The sequence below is a fragment of the Poecilia mexicana genome, unplaced genomic scaffold, assembly GCF_051168715.1.
Source record: "Poecilia mexicana isolate PSO_F unplaced genomic scaffold, ASM5116871v1 scaffold_7, whole genome shotgun sequence".
Lineage (NCBI taxonomy): Eukaryota > Metazoa > Chordata > Actinopteri > Cyprinodontiformes > Poeciliidae > Poecilia > Poecilia mexicana.
In genome coordinates, this window is record NW_028263376.1 from 10,940,244 (window position 1) to 10,958,999 (window position 18,756).

Sequence of the window (18,756 nt, forward strand, 5' to 3'; positions counted from 1 at the left end):
TAACAGTGGAGCTTAGCTTACATATTTGAAGTTGCTGTCCAACCAGAGCAGCATATTAACAACTTAATCCTCAGTATAGTCCGTCATAGTTGTTTTTCTTCCCACTTGCGCGTATCAGGACGCAGAATTTATTGAGTATCAGTGACGTTCAGTTCGGATGAATGCGGCCTGGATGTTAGGTCGCATTTGAATCGGATACGTATCGGATGTGGGTCGCATTCGAAAAGAATCCGATCTGTGCTGTTCAGACTGCCATGAAAAGATCAGATACAGGTCGCATTACGTCAAAAAATAAAAATTAAAAAAATCGGAATTGGGTCACTTTATTCCGCAGTGTGAACGCACCCTAAGTTTAATCCACTTGGCGTTGCTCTTGTTCTACGCTTTATAGAAGTCTTTAGCCAGCTAGCAACGTATGGAGAACGTCTCGACGCGTGACGTCGTTACTGTTTCTACTTGTCACAACAGCGCGGCGGATGACGAGCAGCCCGGTAGCAGTCGCCTTTCTCTGTGTTTGATCGTAGCATTTGTTAATGGTAGAAAGTACCGAAATGGTGACTGCAGGGAAGGGCAACTGGTACCGGACTGTTCCATCATCCGTAGTGTGCATGAAGTCAGTGTAGCTTAGCCTAGCACCGAATGTCAGCCATGACGAGGAACGGCGTGCAGGGCTTCATTCAGAGGTCTGCTCATCCTGTGGGCCGCACTAATATTATACTTTCATATCACGGTGGGGGACACGAGACATCGTCCTGCAGGCTGCGAGAATGAGACCTCTGCTTTAAATCTTGTTATTGCTGGGGAAAATATATTATTTTTTCATTACCAGATAACTACTAAATACTTTTGAGATTTGTAGATGTAAAGTGTCAGGTGTAAGAAAACATAAGGGTGTAAATACTTTTGAAAGGCGCTGCAACATAATTAGATGTGACTTCAGAGAATTGACCAGATTTCAAGGCTATCTTTTGAGCATGAATTCTCTTTTGCTTTGTCTCTTTCAGAGGTCCAACGGGCCCGATGGGTAGTCCAAAGCCAGGAATGCAACAAGGTGGACATGGCGGAGGAGGGATGGGTGGAATGGGAGGAGGTATGGGAGGAGGAATGGGAGGTGGGGGGATGAGTGGGATGGGAGGAGGAATGGGAGGAATGGGAGCAGGCATGGTAGGAGGAGGTATGGGGGGGATGGGAGGAGGTATGGGAGCAGGAATAGGGAGTGGGATGGGAGGAATGGGCGGAGGAGGTATGGGGGGAATGGGCAGTGGTGGAGGAATAGGGTCCAGAGCTGGAGAGCCGTATCGTCTGGCTGCTCATGACAGTCCAACCTCCCCTCGACACATGCAGTCCAGCCAAGGGTTGGGCATGGGGCAGGTCTCAGGATCCGGCCATGGGGTGGGTCACACTGCAACTGGCTCCAGCATGGCAGGCCACGGTGGCCAAAGTCCCGGTCAGCATGCCTCCCGGCGAAACCTCCAAGTCGACTTCAGTGGCTCAGGTGGTTCTCGGACTGGCCGGTCTCCGTCGGTGTCTCCTGACCGCGGCGTGACTCCCACCTCGCCCTACTCCCTGCCGCAGATTGCACCCATGCCAAGCAGCAAACTGTGCCCAGTGTGCACCACCACAGAGCTGTCCAATCCACCGGCAGTGCCCAACTACAACACCTGCACCCAATGCAAGGCCACCGTGTGCAACCAGTGCGGATTCAACCCCAACCCCCACCTCACTGAGGTAGGTCACAGTAGACAAGGATATGCATGTGGGACAGGGTTCATCTGTGAGTGCAGATGAACCCTGTCCCATTTTATGATCATTTATGACAAAACTGAATCTACTAAGCAAACCTGAGCAGATATTTATTATTAACCCGTTAAGCAAAAGATAAAAACAATCGATGATTGAGAAATGTTAACATGAGGCAGGCTAGATAAACACTGCTTTGGTTTGCCGACTTTGTTCGCTGTGCCAGCAATCTATTTTTTACTCTAATGAGCCTTAATTGAAGTAAGTGAATGAACTGAATGAATCAGTAAAGTGTAAAAAAAAAAAAAAAAAAAAAAAAAGGAAAGGATGAAAGCCTCTTTGTGTGCATTTGTGATGGACTGCCAGTGCAAGGCCTCAGCAAGTGGCACTAATTGCATGCTAAAACTTTGTCAGATTCACCATTAACGTGCCAAGGCGAGAGATACAGGTTATGATAGTGTGTGGGCATAAAAACACTGCAGTACTCTGCTTTCAAACGTGAACAAAAAAAAAAGTAAATTCAATTAAAAAGGGAAGTAGTAAGAATGTAGTAACTGATTTTTTTTTTAATTTGAAAAATAGGAAATTCTGACAGAGCAATGATTTTATGCAAAGACAAAATTCAAAGGTCAAAATTTTTTTGTGGCTTTTACTTAACGGTGGCCATTGCAAATAAACAAAGACAAAGAACAAGCATGTTGTGGCGTTCACATGTGGGCGATTGGCTATTGGAAATCTCTCCTTGGCAACTGGCAACTTGGATATGCTAACTGTAAATTCTCTAATTGCTTATATGAGATGCTACAGTGATTTCAGAATGTCAGTATCTGTCTTTGTTTTAAAATATTTGGAAAATCCTCTTTTCCGGTGAAATTTCTCTCACACAGTGTGACATTGCCTCTTCTCTCAATATTCATAATGCAACGCTCACTGGCAAAAAGGCTGGGAAAAGCATTTACATTTTTTTTTTTTACACTGTTTGATGTATTTCATTCCAGATTAAACAAATAAATCTGAAAAGGAACAACAAATACCTAACTGAGGTGCAGAATTATGGACTTCAGGATCAACATTAGAATTTCCAGACAGTTACAATGTTTGACACTTTAGTTTTATGATATTAAGTGACCTTTGTCAACTGTGGTAATCTAAAGATTTGTAAAAAAATATGAATGTTTAAGATTCATTTATTAGATCGCTGGTGTTTACCGTTCTTCAAAAAAAAAAAAAAAGAATATGAGCATTTAGCTTAAAATACAGATTGAAGCAACATTAAAAATGCATTCCTAATTGTTGCTGAAGGTTTTTTTTGTGTGTGACTACATATCCCTAAAAGGAAACATTTTCTTTGAAAAAAAAAAAAAAAAAAGGTCATTTTACATTTTGGGACCTCATTAATCTCTATTTCTGTTCACTTTAGGCAGGCTTTTCCTTCCTGAAGTTCTAAAGTAACAAGCATTTTATTTCAAGCTGCAGGTGTATTGCGAGCTGAAGATGTCAGTTTAGCAATTTAGGAGGATAAACCATGGATGTTGCAGCAGAACCGATGAATATGGATGAGGGACACTGAAACACCCACATGCCATGATTTGCAAGTCATTTTCTAAAAGTTATTCAAACCTTGAAAAAGAACAGCTGGGAAAGTGGCTAAAAAAGCATTACTCCGAAGGTTTATGTGTGCATACAGAGCGTTGAATCCTTTGGAAGTGGGTTGCACGTTATCACCATATTCTGATAACATTAAATCTCAAAGGGTCTCTAGTGTTCAGCTTTTCAAAACTGTAGAAAACTTTGAGGCAAAAGGCTGTCTGTAGTAGGACTGAGTCTATTTTCACCTGTTGCTTTTGTGAGATTTTATTGCTTACAGTCATCAGAACATCATGTAAAATTACAACAGCTAAAGCAACCTGCTCGTGTTTTTGTTAAATTTTACAAACAACATCTGACCTGTAGATTCAAGACATGACATAAATAGAAACTGAAGATCCAGTTGAGTTAAACTGGCTAACAGATCTCAAAAACAACACATAATCTCAAGAAAGTCAAGAACAGATTACAAAAATGTATTTTTAACAGAGAGATAATACAATTTTAGACGTGAAAAATGTCAAAAAATACCTGTGAAACGTAAAAAGATGGTCAGCAGCTACAGACGGGTTTGAACGCTTTAACATAAGTCAGACTTTGTCTTGATAATTAAGAAAACATATAAAAGATGCTTGACATGCTATTTTAATATCATTTAAGTAAAAACAGTTTTTCCAACGTTATGAAACATATTTTTTATTGTTTTTATACAAAAATATGTTTTTTTTCTAGGATTTAGCTAATAGAAATAATTTTTGCCAATTCTAAATGACCTAAAACGACACAAGTTTAGTTTCATATTGTCACTCAGGATCAAAAAAAAAAAAAATTACATAATTTCTTCATGTCGTGAATAAATATGTGGCTTCTGGTATAATTATGATAAAGGTAAAAAAATTATTCATGGCTATTAATAGCACTGTTGTGCCCAACGTGGTGTTTTCCACGTTTTGTGTCTCAGCTACACCTTTTGGCAGCACGTCTTCCTCCCAGCATCCCGTTTGTCGTTCAGCAGACTGTCTGCTAATTTTAGAGCCAGCAGGCACAAAGAGCTGCTCTGTCTATGTGCTTTTGATTAATTAGGTTTTGGGTGAAATCTGCAAACTGTGCTTTTCTCTCCCCACCTCTCCGATCACGCCACCGTTCTTCTGTCACACACACACATTTTTAAGAGTGAGTGTTTTAGGCTGCTTGTATTGAACAATTAGCAGCACACACACACAACACACAGTTTGTGCTTTACCATAGTTATTTAAGCACCACATGGTTAATCATAAATAAAATAAAATAAAATAAAAATCAGGGGAGCAGCATTCAAATGCAAAATTATATATCTTGTTTGGGAAATATTTCGGTTAAAAATGGTGCATTTTAGCTGACATGCTGCCAGAAGCAGAAGTCTGATTTTAAGATAAAATGATTTGTTATTTAAACAGACTGTTTGACGACAGACGACGCTGCAGACAGACCAGAAAATGAATGAATGATTTCCTCCACCTCACTCTTCTCTACTTCCTGTTGGGCGAATCATTAAAACTTGGCAGACATTCAGCAAACACAGGAGCCGTTCTTACGCTAACTAATGATTCAAATTACAATCAACCAGATGAAAAGGTGCAACATTTATCATGCTCATCATTAACATGCTGAACCACAGAAATCTGTCGGAAGGCATCACGGCAATCATATCCTCGTCCGCTTGCTCTTATTTTTGTCTGAAAGCAGAAACAGCGTATGAATTACATGTTCATGTGCCGCTGGTTTTTCCTTGGTTATTTCCTCTTGTTCCTCATTCTAGAAAGTGGGCTTATAAACACAGCAGCACAAAGTCAAGTGAAAAATGACTTGTAGAAACACCAGTAGAAAAACAAAATCGAGGGGATTTTTTTTGTTCTTGTTTTTAGTCTGCAAAACAACTAAATTTGCAGAGCTTGAGTCTGAAAGCTCCCACTGACATGTTGTTTGGTATTATTTTACAACAGACAAGGAAACCATGAACACTTCAAAATGAACTCAGAAGAGAGAATATTTGCCGTTTCCTAGAATTTCCTGGAGGTTCAAGGCGACGTGAGTTCATGGAGTTCAGACTGATTAATGCACCAGTTATGCACATATCGTCCATAAAGAGTCGTTCAAAGCTGGAGAGGCATATGAGGGTCATTATTTAAAACAAATGTAATTATTTTTGCTACTTGACTGTGTGCTGGGAAAACATTTCCTACTGTGAGCAGTCGCAAGAAGACGTACGAGTGACAGCTTTTTGCTGCAGGTTTCATATGTTTTAATGATCCACTGCTAACACTTTTTAACTTTATGCACTTTTTATTTCAGCTTCATACAAGAGGTTTAGTGAAATGGTGCAAAGTGTGTCCACAACTGAGAAAAAAATGTTGCCAAAAAAAAAATATATATAAAGCTCATCAATGTGAAATAAATGAATATTCTGTTGAACACCCCATCTTATCTTCGGAGCTCAGTTTTAAATATTGCATATTAAAAAATCATATATTTTTAAATAAATTGAGCAGTACTTTTGGACAGCTGCAGTTAATAAAAACAGACCCATTCAATATTATTGAAAAGTCACTTTATTTCAGAAGTGTTATCACTAAAGCATATTGTTGATGAATTACGCACAGATAAATGTTTGGAAGCCTTTTTGTCTGTTATGACGATCTTCTGCTTAGAGTTATTAAAAATATTTAAAATTAGAATATCATGTAAGACCAATTAAAAAAGCATTTTTAATAACAGAATTATAGCCTGAATGACGTTTAATGTGTTGCTCAATCGTTGCTCAAAAGACACTTTTTAATCTGACAATCGAGCCTCATCGGAACGCATGTCCAAATTTATTGAATATGATTGTAGTGTCCCACTGGAGCTCCGTTTTTGAGAAACTATAAAAACACTTATTTACTATGTCTTTAAAACCTAAGCACAATCCGCTAATCCAGTAGGTAAAATCTCCATGCCATTTAATCACTTTTGGGATTTCAGTGCATCACAGGTATGTAGATTCACCAGCAAACAGGAACTTAATAATTCAACATTTGCTGGTGAATAGATGTTTCTTTTTTTTGTCTGTAGGTTGCTTTTGTTTTATTACTCACAATCTTTCTGCAACAAAAGGTCTGCAAACATGCACAGCAGATTGATTCCTTCATTAAATAATGTACTTTCTATTTTTAAACTAAAGTCTATGGAGAAGAGAATAAGTCTTAATCCCATTATAGCCTGTAGACATTCTAAAATATATTGGGTCGTCTTTAACTTCCTGGAAAGACCATCCTAATAAATCTTTTTATCCTCAGGCAAATGAAAATTTAGCATAAATTAAAAACTTCCATTTTTGTGGCGCTAATTCGTAATGTGCAAGGATCAGGGGGACCGTCGCTGACCAATCAGAGCAGACCTGACCTTTTTAGAGCGCTCTTCAACTCCGGCCCCTCCCCCTGCCACTTCCTTGATTTTACCACCAGGTAAACCATGAGGGCAATTAAAAAGCATGTTTTAATCTTCTGTTGAAGTCATTTATTTTGGGTGCAAGTTGTGGCTGTACTGCTGATTGCGGTCCTGTCCCTGAGCATCGTAATTATAATAACACAGAAATGACACTATTACTATTATAATTACCTCTTAAATTTCTCACTAGTGATATGTTTATCATCATAATGTTAGTATCATCAACGTGAATGTAAGAGGTTGCTGATGGAGACCATTTTCTCTGCGTGACCTTGGTTTCCTAAATGAGAGGTTGCATTTACATCCGTGCAACTGGAAGGTAATAATTACATTTCAGTCAACGTTGCAGCCTCAGATAATAATAAGAATGGTTGTTGTCTTCTGTAATAAAGACATGCAGTATCTCACAGTAAAGTCTGTTAATACGAAGCAAGCAAACTGGAGCAGCGAACCTCAAAATGAAACTAACTAGAAATATCAAGAGTTGTTGTTAATATAGGAAGTTGTTATTGCCACCCTCTTTGACAAATGCCTCCGAAAGCTTCCAAATAATTAACCGTCCTCCTCTGTAGCTGAGATAAAATCGTTCAGTGGACGAAGAGCCTCAAATAATTTAAAGTCTCAGTGCGTTGTCAGACCTAAAGTGAAGGCCCAACTCCAGACGTACAATAAAGTTTTATCTCGAGTGGCGAAAGCAATCATGAAAATAATAACACCTCTCAACCTCACTGAAATGCAGGTAGAGCAATTTTCTGCTCTCCAAACCAACTTGCAGACAAAAGATGTTTCTTAGCTCTAGAGACGGAGCAGCCATCTCTACCCTACGTGGATACATGGATGTTCTTCCTTTCCACCTCTTTTTTCTTCATATAATTTGTCCATATCTCATGATGTCTCCTCCTTCTTATAATTCTCCTAAGACCTTTTTGTCTCTTACATTAGTATCTTCCTGATTAGTGTTTTCCTCTCTTCCTTTTCTACTTCTGTTTAGTTTTTTGTTTATTTTTGCGAGTTAAGCATATGTCTGAGAGTAGACTGACACATCGCCACATTCCTGTACCAACCAGCAGACATTTTTTGATTTAAAAACCTACAATAGCTCATAAAAGGAGTCTTTTTACTCTGCAGAGTTCTACCCTCAAATCTGTGTAATATAAGTGTTTTTTGCCAATTAGATTAATGTGTGAAGGTTTTTTTATTTAGCAGGTCTGAGTTTGAGCATGTAACAAGAAGTCAGCCATCTTGTTTAGCTCTCAGTAAGCCATATGTGAGGACGTTCATCCACTGCCATCTGCAGATGTCGTCGACGTGACAATCTGTACATTTTATTTAGGAGTAGAAATGTATTATTGGTTTTTGTGGGTCCATATTGGTTTACCGACAAACGGGCGAGATGTTCAAATTCTCTGTGTTTTTAGCCTTTGCTGACGATGCAAAGCTGTTAGCTGTTCTATCTCTGTTCTGCAGCTCTTTTCTACATTAAGACGTGTACGTTGTCCATCAGTGGACCTAATCAGGGAACATCCTGACTCAAATACTCCTTCGACTGGCGTTAGGCTCACTGTTCAGTTGTGTTAAGACACACAAAAGGAGAGCAGAACTGTGTTTCTTTATAGTTCCCTACGTCCATTTGTCTCAATTGCTTCACCTGTTTTCCTTTTTAATGTTACCACTGTTTCTCTGTCACTTCCATCCACACCTCAATTCATCTGCCCCTTCAGCTGCAGCACAACCAGTTAATTATACTCACCTGTCCACTGTTCCACTAATCACTCCTCCCTGCATGCATGTTATCTCTCATTCCCTCTGCTCGATGCTCTTGTTGTCACCGTGTTCACGTGTTCTTCGGCCCTTGCTGATGTTTCTTGTGCTCTGATGCCCTGGCTCTCCTTTTAAGTGAGATTTGAGCTTTTACTGTTTTTATCAAACATTTTGCCACTCCTGTTTGCATTAGGGTTCCACATCTCTTCAACTGCTGACAGATGTAGACAACAGGAAAAGGGAAGTAATAAAAGATGTCACATGATGGGGGTGGGAGTCCTGAGAGACCACATTAAAACCAATCTATTGGAAGAAGGGAAAGCTTACATGGTAGATTTGGGTATTTCAGGCCTTTATGTCTGAAAATAAAACCTTTAAAGGCTTGTACTACCCAATGTTTATTTTCTGTCTCGACAGTTTAGTGCGCTCTTGTGTTCTTGTTACTGTAACGCCTCAGAGAGCCACCGCTGGTTTGTTTAGTGTTAAAATCAGTTATTGACAATCATTGCATAAAAAGATGCAGGATTTTTTCCCCCCCTTGAAACTAAAAGACCTTCAACTTGAACTGTCTTGGGTCATTCAGGATGACTTCTTGTTAATCCCAGAATAATAAGTGAAATATTTATTTTTACAATTGAGATTTGCCTACACTTCATTTATAGTAGAATTGCATGTTAAACTGTATTACCCTGGTCAGATGTTATGACCAGGGTATAACATCTGCTTTTCACAATAGTTTGCTGAAAATGTGGCCCATTGCTTCTGACAGAGCTGTTGTAACTGAGAAAGTTGTATAGGCCTTTGTACCTACTAAGGTTTAATTTGTAGGTAGAATAACTACATTTTTTTTTTAGCAGGACGTTTTGTTGGCAACACTCAAATATTCACTTAATTTTCTAAAACCATCTTGTAATTGTTTGACAGTGTCCTTTGGGTCACTGTTCATTCCTTCAACATATTTAGAATATTTTTTCCTTCATGATGTCATCCACTATGTGAAGTGCAACAGTCCCTTCTAAAGCAAAACGCACACAAACTGCACAAAATGAGGCGGCCATCCCAGAAACGCTTCAGATTGTAAGAATTACATTATAGATGGCACATATTTGACTGCTATTAGACCAAATAACGTTTCCACAGATAAAAGTCTCTGTATGCATTTGCTGGCTGCAAGTTGTTTTTTTTTTTTTTTTTGTATTGCTGTGGAGTAATAGCTTCTTCAATGGCCTTTAGGTTCATATCAGTACATAATTAATTTCAGTCTGGATAGTGACACACACCTACCAGCATCTTCAGGAGGTCTGATACTTTTATTGAGAGGGTGATTCACACATTTGGACCAAAACTTCCCTTGTCTCTGAGATGGAGAATACTGAATACTATGATGCTGGTTGTGCTTGGACAAGAATGTTTGAATGGATTATTCAGAATAATTAATTCTGGGTTTTCCTTCTATCTCTTTTAGCTAGTTGCTAAGCTAAACCTAAAGGAAATTACATGTTAGGAAATGCAAATGAGAGCTAGGGTAAGGGATGAGACAATAGGTAACGCCCTCTTTGGGGCGTACCTCAGAGAGACAAAGGGAATGGAAAACTTTTGTTTGATGCTCTTAGAGGTAGCAGGTCATAATGGACCAGCTGTATTTTGGTATTAATACATGGATCTTATGACTTCAACTCACTGACTCTTATTTAGCCTCATGATTCTCCACAGGATGAACATGGCACCGTTTAGATATTTTTAAGATTTACCAAAAGATGAATTAGGATCTCTTTTTAAAATCTTTGCTTTGTTTTTTTTTTTTTTTAAACAAGTGATTTCATAGAAGGACTCTGTGTGTTTGAGGTGCTTTCCCAAAATCAGTCTTCAGATGTGCCTCTGTTCACCGCAAATGTTGTGAAGTAACCTATCAGAAGCTTACAAAGCCATGAAATCATCTGAGTTTTCTTCACGTGTTTAAACGCATGTTCATCTTACTTTACGTAAACTTGTAAATTAAAGGAAAGTACTTGTGAGAAAACATTTTTGCTTATTATTCTGGGATTTGTCAAATACTAGCATAAACTGACAGGCTCATTAATGCCCGCTTTAGATATTGAAGTAACTGTTTTCCAGAACCTTTACCAGATTTTATTTCTGACAGTGAGTCGACCCACTGGGACAAACTTGCCTAACCCCATCTTTTGAAAATGCTCTATTCTGTCCAATTAGATGCACTGAAACTCTGCAGTGTTATTTAAATTTCTACTCCTATTTTTACTCCAATCTTCGTTCTTTTTCTTCATGAGACACAACTTGAGGTCTTACAATCTGTCTTCAATTTGACAGGTGAATGTAAGTGGTTGCTATAGATACCAGGTCAGTGTCTGTGCACGTTTGAGACGGTGTAAGCTGAGCTGGTGAGACGCCTTCTGTGTTTCCATGTGGAAAGCACTCTGGACACGGGAGCTACTGTGTTAGCAACAGCAGCATCAGAGCCACAAGAGAACACACACTGTGCATGGAGTCACCGTCACAAACAAGAGTGCAAAGTAACTATGCAGCACAGAAAACACACTTCTTCCATTTAATGTTTTTAACCCTTTCATGCATGAATTATGATCCTTTGTGTCAGGATTTTTTTTCCAATTTTTTAATATATTCTTAAGGCATAAAAAAAGATATAGGAAAAAAAATGGTTAAAAAAATGTAATTTGTTTTAAAATTTGAAAATTAAAATTTTCTCCAAATACAAAGTTATTTGAAAAATACATCGTAACATTGTTCTTTAGGGGTTATCTGATGTCACAATATTTTTTTTTTACCGCCAAGAGTCGTTTACAGTATAAAGAGGGACGGGGTCTGTCGGCCATATTGGATTTAACAAAAGTTAGGTACCGACAGGGAATCTAACCGCAGGGAATGGCTGAACAGAAACAAAAACCCAGAGAAAACAAAGCAATTACTGAACAGGACTTAGACCAACACAGTTAAAAAAAACCCCTCTGCATCTACATGATCTCTGCTATTCTAGTAACAAACACTAAAATACTAATATTGCCACTGTAGGTGACCATAATGTCAATGGTGCCTGTTTAAAACTAATCACGGCGAAACAATGCCAGGTAGATTGTCTCCCAGACTGAGTTTGCGTTTTCCTCTACATTGTTTAATGTTTCTTCTGAGCCATTATCCTTTTCAGCTTTCATTTGAAGTTAAATGGAAACAGAAGTTGAATGGAGCAAAGAGAACCTAACGAGGAAAAGCCCAAGAACGGCTGAACTGTTGTTTCCCTTCCCTCTGTGTCATCGTTTCTCATAACCTCCTGATAGCCATCCCTGACAAATGCACCACAAATGGAGCTTTTAAAAATATTTGTTTTGCAAACACATGTTAATCTGTCGGCCCTGTTCACACTAACTGCTGGCAAGGGAGAGCTTTACAGTAGTGTACCTGGCTGCAGCCCGTTTGCTGTAATCCATTTCCCACTGAAGCGCAGGAGTTGGTGTGCCATCGTAGGCCTCTTCAGGATTATCTCTTAACATGGCCCAAAGGAAGTATCACAGTAACTGGCCTGCGCTTGTGCTGGTCCTTCGCCTGCGCTGTCCCTTTAACCTGGCACCAGCAAAACGTTGACAGGTGAGGCCGCTGTGATAACGAGAGTAAACAGAAACGGGAAGCAAAACCTGGTGATCGATGTGATTTCACTATAATACTTTTACTATTATGATTTAGCTTTTAATATTTAGCTCAACCTGTGTACAAATATAAACTGCACATTCGAGATTTTTATTTGCGCAAAAATGAACATTTGCAATCATGCACTATTCTGGGTTATTAAACGAATAAGAAGCCATCTCAAATTTTCCCCACTCCCCATATATCGCAACTGTTTTCCGTTAGTAGTCCAATTCAAACTCTTTCCCTAATCCGTAATATTCCTGCTTTTAACTCACATCTAATGAAGTTGACTTTCTCTTCTTTGTCTGTCCTAACTCTTCCCATAGGCGGGGCGGGATTAGATGGCAGAGAAATAAGAAGTCGTCTGTCTTTGTGTATGCTAGGGACCGGTTCTATTCTGGGAAGGTAGAGACAGGGAGAATTTAAGGGACAAGGGCTCTCCCTCCACATGCATTAACCATGAGAACAGAGCAGCAGAGAGGCTCCAGCCAGTCGACAGGAGAGGGGCAGAGGGAGAGGAAGACGCATCAAGGTGGCAGCACACATTTAGAGGCTCTCGCACATCCAGTGTACAAAAAACCCCACCCACATTCAGGCACAGAGCTATTTAAGCACCTAGTCACATGCAAGCATAGGTTTGTGTGCACCGACTTATTTCACTTGCATGAATGCAAACCTTAGCAAGAATGCAAGCTCAGTAGTTCGCAAGAAGCTGATTTCAAACAGGTAATAGCGCTTTCTGGCACTCAGAGTTTCCGTCAGATAGGTGGCACGAGATGGAAAGTACGTAGTGTGAAAAGACACGATAAACAAAAACAAAGCAAAGACACCAGGCACACAGGTTTATTTCACATCACCTCATATTATCTCTCTGCTCCCTTTGCCAAATTGTGTTTTGTTTGTCCTTCAGCACTGCTTTCTGTGCGCCAAAAAAAAAATTCAGCTTGAATATTTGCTGAAATTGCAGTTGATGCTAAAAAAGGAGACATGCGTGCAAGAGCAACTCTGGCATAAAGTCTGTTGCAGGCCTACATGAAGGCTGCTGATGTGACAGTTGTTGAGCCCTGATATCTTCCGCAAGTAGGGTAAACCACAAAAAGGTGTATTTTTTGTTTTAAGAAACTGTTCACTGTGTACTGTATCCAAACATTTTTATGGAGCAAAGGAAGTGTAGAAGAAGAAAAAAATACACAACAACAAGGATGACAGAGGAATAGACAGGATTGTGAGGTGAGGCCCAGTGAAAAGTTTGGGTTAGATTCACAAAACAGCTGCAGAAGAGTCAGTGCCTGAAGAGCCACAACAGGAAGACAATCCCAAACGAGAAACAACGTCAGGATGTCTTATTTGTACTGAGCAGAGAAAATGATTGGACTGCTCCAAAGTCCTCTTTTCAGTCGACACTATATTTGTTTTAAAAATCCTGGTCCTGGAGGGTTGATGATTGGGAGAAGACTATACTGAGTTAGTATAGTCTACCTCAAACCTCAGTGTTTCTGCAAAAGAACCAGTTAGTTTTGAAGAGGATGTAGTTTTCCAGCCATACCTTCTTCAGTGTCTGCAAAGCTCGAAAGCTCAAATATTCCACTGATGTCCGTTCATATTCGTCTCCCTCACAACTGAAAAAAGGTCGAACGTAAAAGGACAAGTGGACAGAAGTTTGAGACTTGATGGAGAGGGAGGAACTGGATGTTGGAGCTTTTTAAAGGGGGACGTCTCGTTGCTGTCGCTGCATGATAAGAGTGTGTGAGGCTGCTGAGGTGATATGACTCGTTCACAGTGTTGTGCATCTGTAAAAGCAGATTTGGACTGGCTGGCTGGCTTCCTAGAAGGAAAGATGTGTCTATTTTCCCATCAAGGACGCTGCTTTGTGCAAAGTTTATAGTAATTCAGTCTGCATGAAGTCATCTTAGCAAAGCAGAAAATTTTCATTTCAGCTCACTGACTCCAACTATGTTAGTTATTGACATGTTAGAAACCCACAATCTTTCTAATCACTGACGGGAAATCCTTCATATTGCAACAGCTACTAAAACAATTTAGCTCCACAGTGTTTGTAGATTTCGAAGTGGGCAGATAAATATGCCCTGATCTTCATATTCCCCAGATAAAACGGATGAAGGCCGACAAAAACAGCATTTCCAGTGACTAGTAAAAAAATCTCACAGTAGTCACGTTGCCATCAAGGTTTTTAATGCAAATTTTTAAGCATCAGATTAGAAAATGTTGATGGAAATTGCAAATTTGAAAAAACCTTTTATGCTCTCAGCTGATTTTTACACTCCCTTGATGTGGGTTTTGGATTCTCTGGAAAGGTTTTGTACCAAAGGCACAAAAAACTGGACTAATTTCTCCATCTTGTTTTTTCACTACCATTTGTAGCGTCAACATGTGACAAAGTCCTGTTGCTTCTTTTCATTTTCTTTTGTGACATTTTAAGACTACGCACAAGATTTGATTCACAATTGGAGAATAATTCAAGATAGTTCAGCGGACTTTTCCTAATCTGAACTTTCTGCTGTGTTGTGAGGGTCATTGACTAAAACGCCCACATGGAAGTCTCTCCTGCGTCATTGGATTATCCAGACCTAAAGCAGGTTTAACATCCTTCTTGGATTTTTTTTGTTTGTTTGTTTCAAGACTCTTTGATGTTGGATAAATGATAAACGTTTATAATATTTTGACAGAAATAAATGGAACTTCTAATAACAAATCAATGCGTCTGTCGAGTTTTCAGAATCTAAAAGATGAGAACATTTTCATCAATATTCTGATGAAATTTTATCTTTCATCAGATATATGACGCAGGCACAGCAAAAACAGAGAACAACACTTTATCATCAGCAGTGAATCCAAACCCAATCAGTTGCTGGGCAGCTCTCACTTCTGCTCTCATTTTTTAATCTATTTCATTCTTGTCGATGTATTTCCACATGTCTCTCTCTGCATAACTTCCTTTACTGATGCAGCCCATTTACATTTCTGTATCGAGAACAGATCCGAATGCTTCATGAGACTCTAGCTGAGCTCAACGCTCCATCCGACGCTTCATGCTGGTGTTTTTCAGTTTCACGTTAATCTGCTATTGATCGCAGGGAAGAGTCTCGGACACAAGCTTTTAATCACAGGTTGTGAATTAACACACAGAGGCACATGCTGGCTATAACTATGATGACCATCACTGACATGTGATGCGTCGCCACTCACTGACCCTCATCTTAACCCTTCCTGACCGTGCACTTGTGTACAAAGTCCCTTGTGTGGAGTTTACGAGATCACATTGGATCGGGTCCGAAGTGCTGAGGCAGATTTCATTTCATCAAGAAACATGCATTATAGTGTGATGGCAGTCAATACAATCGACCAGTGAAGGTTATTCAGAGAGGAGAATTAACGATGAACAGCAGAAGAGGTGCGAGTGTGTGTGTGCGTGCGTGCGTGTGTGTGTGTGTGTGTGCGTGCGTGCGTGCGTGCGTGCGTGCCGTGAACATACAGATGTAAGTGGGGACGTGCAGAGATTGTGGCACCACAATCTTCCCATTTGTGCGTCGTCCTCTAAACTGTTTGGTGTAGATGTTTTATGATTTTTTTTTTCTCTCTCTCTTGGCCAGCAGCTCTGTGATGGGGAATCATGCAGAGGTAGGCTTGTATGCGTGCGAATGGGTTGATGTAATTCTTTCATCAGGACAAAGCAGAGAATTAACTGTCACTTGCAGCAGCGCCATTAGGTCCAGGATGAGTGAGGACCTGTTGTCGTCTCCAGAGAACTTTTTACGGATGCGTCTGTAGATTTTGCGTTTATTTCTCGCTGAAAACACAGCTAATTAAAAAAAAAAAAAAATCATCAATTATAACTTAGTTAGAAAGTTCTTGTACATGCTTTTTAAAGACATTGATTTTTAAAAAAACTGATAGTTTATATTTCTGCAAGTCCAGAAACCTTAAGACAAAAGTGTGAAATCGAATGTTTTCTTTTGATATTGATACATGTCCGGTCATGGCTAATACCAAAGTAGTTTGAAAAGAGAGCGCAAAAAAAGTGTTTCTTTTACATGCAAAAAAATAGAAATCTCATTTTTAACATGAATGAAGGAGGGTTACAGCTGCATAATAGCTTTTTTAATACTAATAACTAGCTCAGTGTATGATCTGTAATAAGGTATCATTAAATTTTGAATCTTTTATTTGTCACCCCAATAACAATCTTTTTTAATTGAACTTCGTCAGAGTCCTAACAGATCACTAAAAAGCCCTAAATGCAAAAACAACTAAACAGAAAACCATAACATCTAAGATTCATTCGAACATCCAGGTGTTTGTAAAGTTCATCTTAACCTTGTCTGCTGACATTACAAGTAGGCACATGGAATATTCAGAATATTGTTTTCACTCCTACAATGTGTGAAGAGTGAAGACAACCCGTTGCTACTCCTCCATTTTAAGACGCGAGCATCTTAAGCATGTGTGGTTATTGTGATCACATTAAAAGGTCGAAGGAAGCAATATGTCGATATGCATCTTTACTAGAAGGTTCCCTTAAGAGCGCGTGTCGGTGTGTTTCCATTATTAGCTGCAGAAACTCAGAGCTTCATCGTGGGAACACTTCCTGGAATGGCCGCTCGCTGCATGGAATATTGATTGGGACATTCGTCTCCTGCCGGGACCGTAAGAGCTAGACAAAGTGTTCGCTCATGTAGTCACTTTGCAGAATAGTCTTGACTCAGTGACAGACATAAGGAAAACACGGTTAATATTTTATAAACAAAATTCTCCGGCTTTCATGTTTCAGTCCTAGTGGCATTAATTTCAATGTTTCAGGTGACACTGCTGAAATTCCACAGCTCCTGATATTGTCACTTTAAGGTCATTTCTATTACTCGAGAAACTATTTGTGCTAAGGTAACCAAGTAACATAGCTCATTGAAATGCAGAAAAAAAAATACTGATCAGTCTTTATTTACAATCAGTATTACTTTTATATCATAAATACTAAAATTCAGAATATGGTGGTTTTTTAGAGACGTTTTGGTATGTCCAGCTTTGGTTTAACATTCTTAGTCTTTTTTCTTTGAGCGTTTTCTTTCTTTTCTTCTGATTTATTCGCCACACACCTTGTGGATTGACAGGTTCATTTAAAACTCTATACGCTCTCATGCATAAGCTGCACAAGCATATTTGCGTAACACAAACATGTTGACATTTGTGTGCTTATGTTTAGCTCCTGTTTATGTGCTGCATCCATTACCGTGTGAAACCTCTTGCCTTTGAAATGAGCTACAGATTTCAGGTAACATGGAAGCACAAGCAGCTTTTAATGGCTCAAATATGCCTTAGTTACATCAGTAGGGCTAATGTGAACCCATTACGACTCATTGCAAGTAAAGTGTTGCTGTAACCGTGTTTTTTTTATTTATTTTTTTTTTTTTAAGTGAAGCCACAACAACAGAAAAAAAAATCAATTACTATCGCAGGTAGCTATTTGACTTTTTCCCTTGGTAGTGCGGTCTGCCACTGTGCTTTTTCAGTTGCCGTCATGCCTGAAAGGAGGTTAATGAGCGCCGGCTCTGACGCCCGTCCAGACAAACACACAGAGTATGAGAAAGAACTGTGCAAAAGTTTTGAGCTACCTCCAGTTTATTTATGCATTGCCTCAAACACCAGTCCCTTTTAAATCTTTCAAAGGCGAAAAGTTGTTAGCATAATCTGATAATGCTCAGTAGGATGTGTTCCTTTTTTTTCCCCCTTTATGCAAGAAAAAGTAAGGCATCAGCAAGAAACAACAGCATCAGTAACTTTGATTGAGCTCTTGCGGTACCAAAATAAACATTTCCAGCGACATCGATGTGAGCCACCAACATCTTCTATAAATCCAAAGTGATTAAACTAAAGAAGCTATCGATGTTTCATGATTTCAAGGTGGTTTGGATTGTAGGAAGAAAAAAACACTCCATACAATCTGCTGAGCCGCCCTCGGACGAGGCGCTTTCCATCCAGATGAATCAGCGGCCAGCAGCAGTGTGGAGCTGTGACAGGTTGCAGTGGGCAGCATTCAGGTCACGCTGTGCACAGCGGCAGGACGGGCAAGCAACAAATGAAAACTTCACTTGCGACATTTTAATTTTTTTTTTTTTAAAGCAAATGTGTAATTAAGCTATCTTTTAGGCATTATGATGATGAGATGAATCACTCAAGTTTTCTCTGTGAAACATCTTCAGCACCTGTTCCTCACTTATAGCGTTTGGAAATCTGCGGCATGAATATTTGATGCTGACAGCTGGTTGCCAAGTGTGTGCTTGCGAGTCGTGTGTTGTGCTTTTTTTTTTTCTTCTTCTTTTTTTTCACCCCATCGGGTTTGGGTTGGCAGCCATGTCACACATTGTGTGTGACAGGAACAGGAAGTAGCTGATCCTGTCGTCAGGGCGCTCAAAGCCAGGCTTCTTTGTTGTTGTTTTTTTCCGTCTATTTCAGACGATATGATGATTTGTTTTCAAAGGTTCACGCATCTTTGTGTTTGTCCCAGCCTCTTTATTAAGAATCTTTGAC

The 18,756-nt window shown here is 39.4% G+C and overlaps 1 protein-coding gene across 1 annotated transcript in view; it reads left to right on the forward strand.

Annotated features, from left to right (window-relative positions):
* The first annotated feature begins 1,029 nt into the window (after positions 1–1,029).
* The window catches only part of bsna (bassoon presynaptic cytomatrix protein a), a 79,543-nt gene continuing 61,816 nt past the window's right edge, over positions 1,030–18,756 (forward strand). The window contains exon 1 of the mRNA XM_088007506.1: positions 1,030–1,728. Within this exon, the coding sequence (XP_087863632.1) occupies positions 1,042–1,728 (687 nt within the window). The 5' untranslated portion in view covers positions 1,030–1,041. The remainder of the gene's footprint in view (positions 1,729–18,756) is intronic.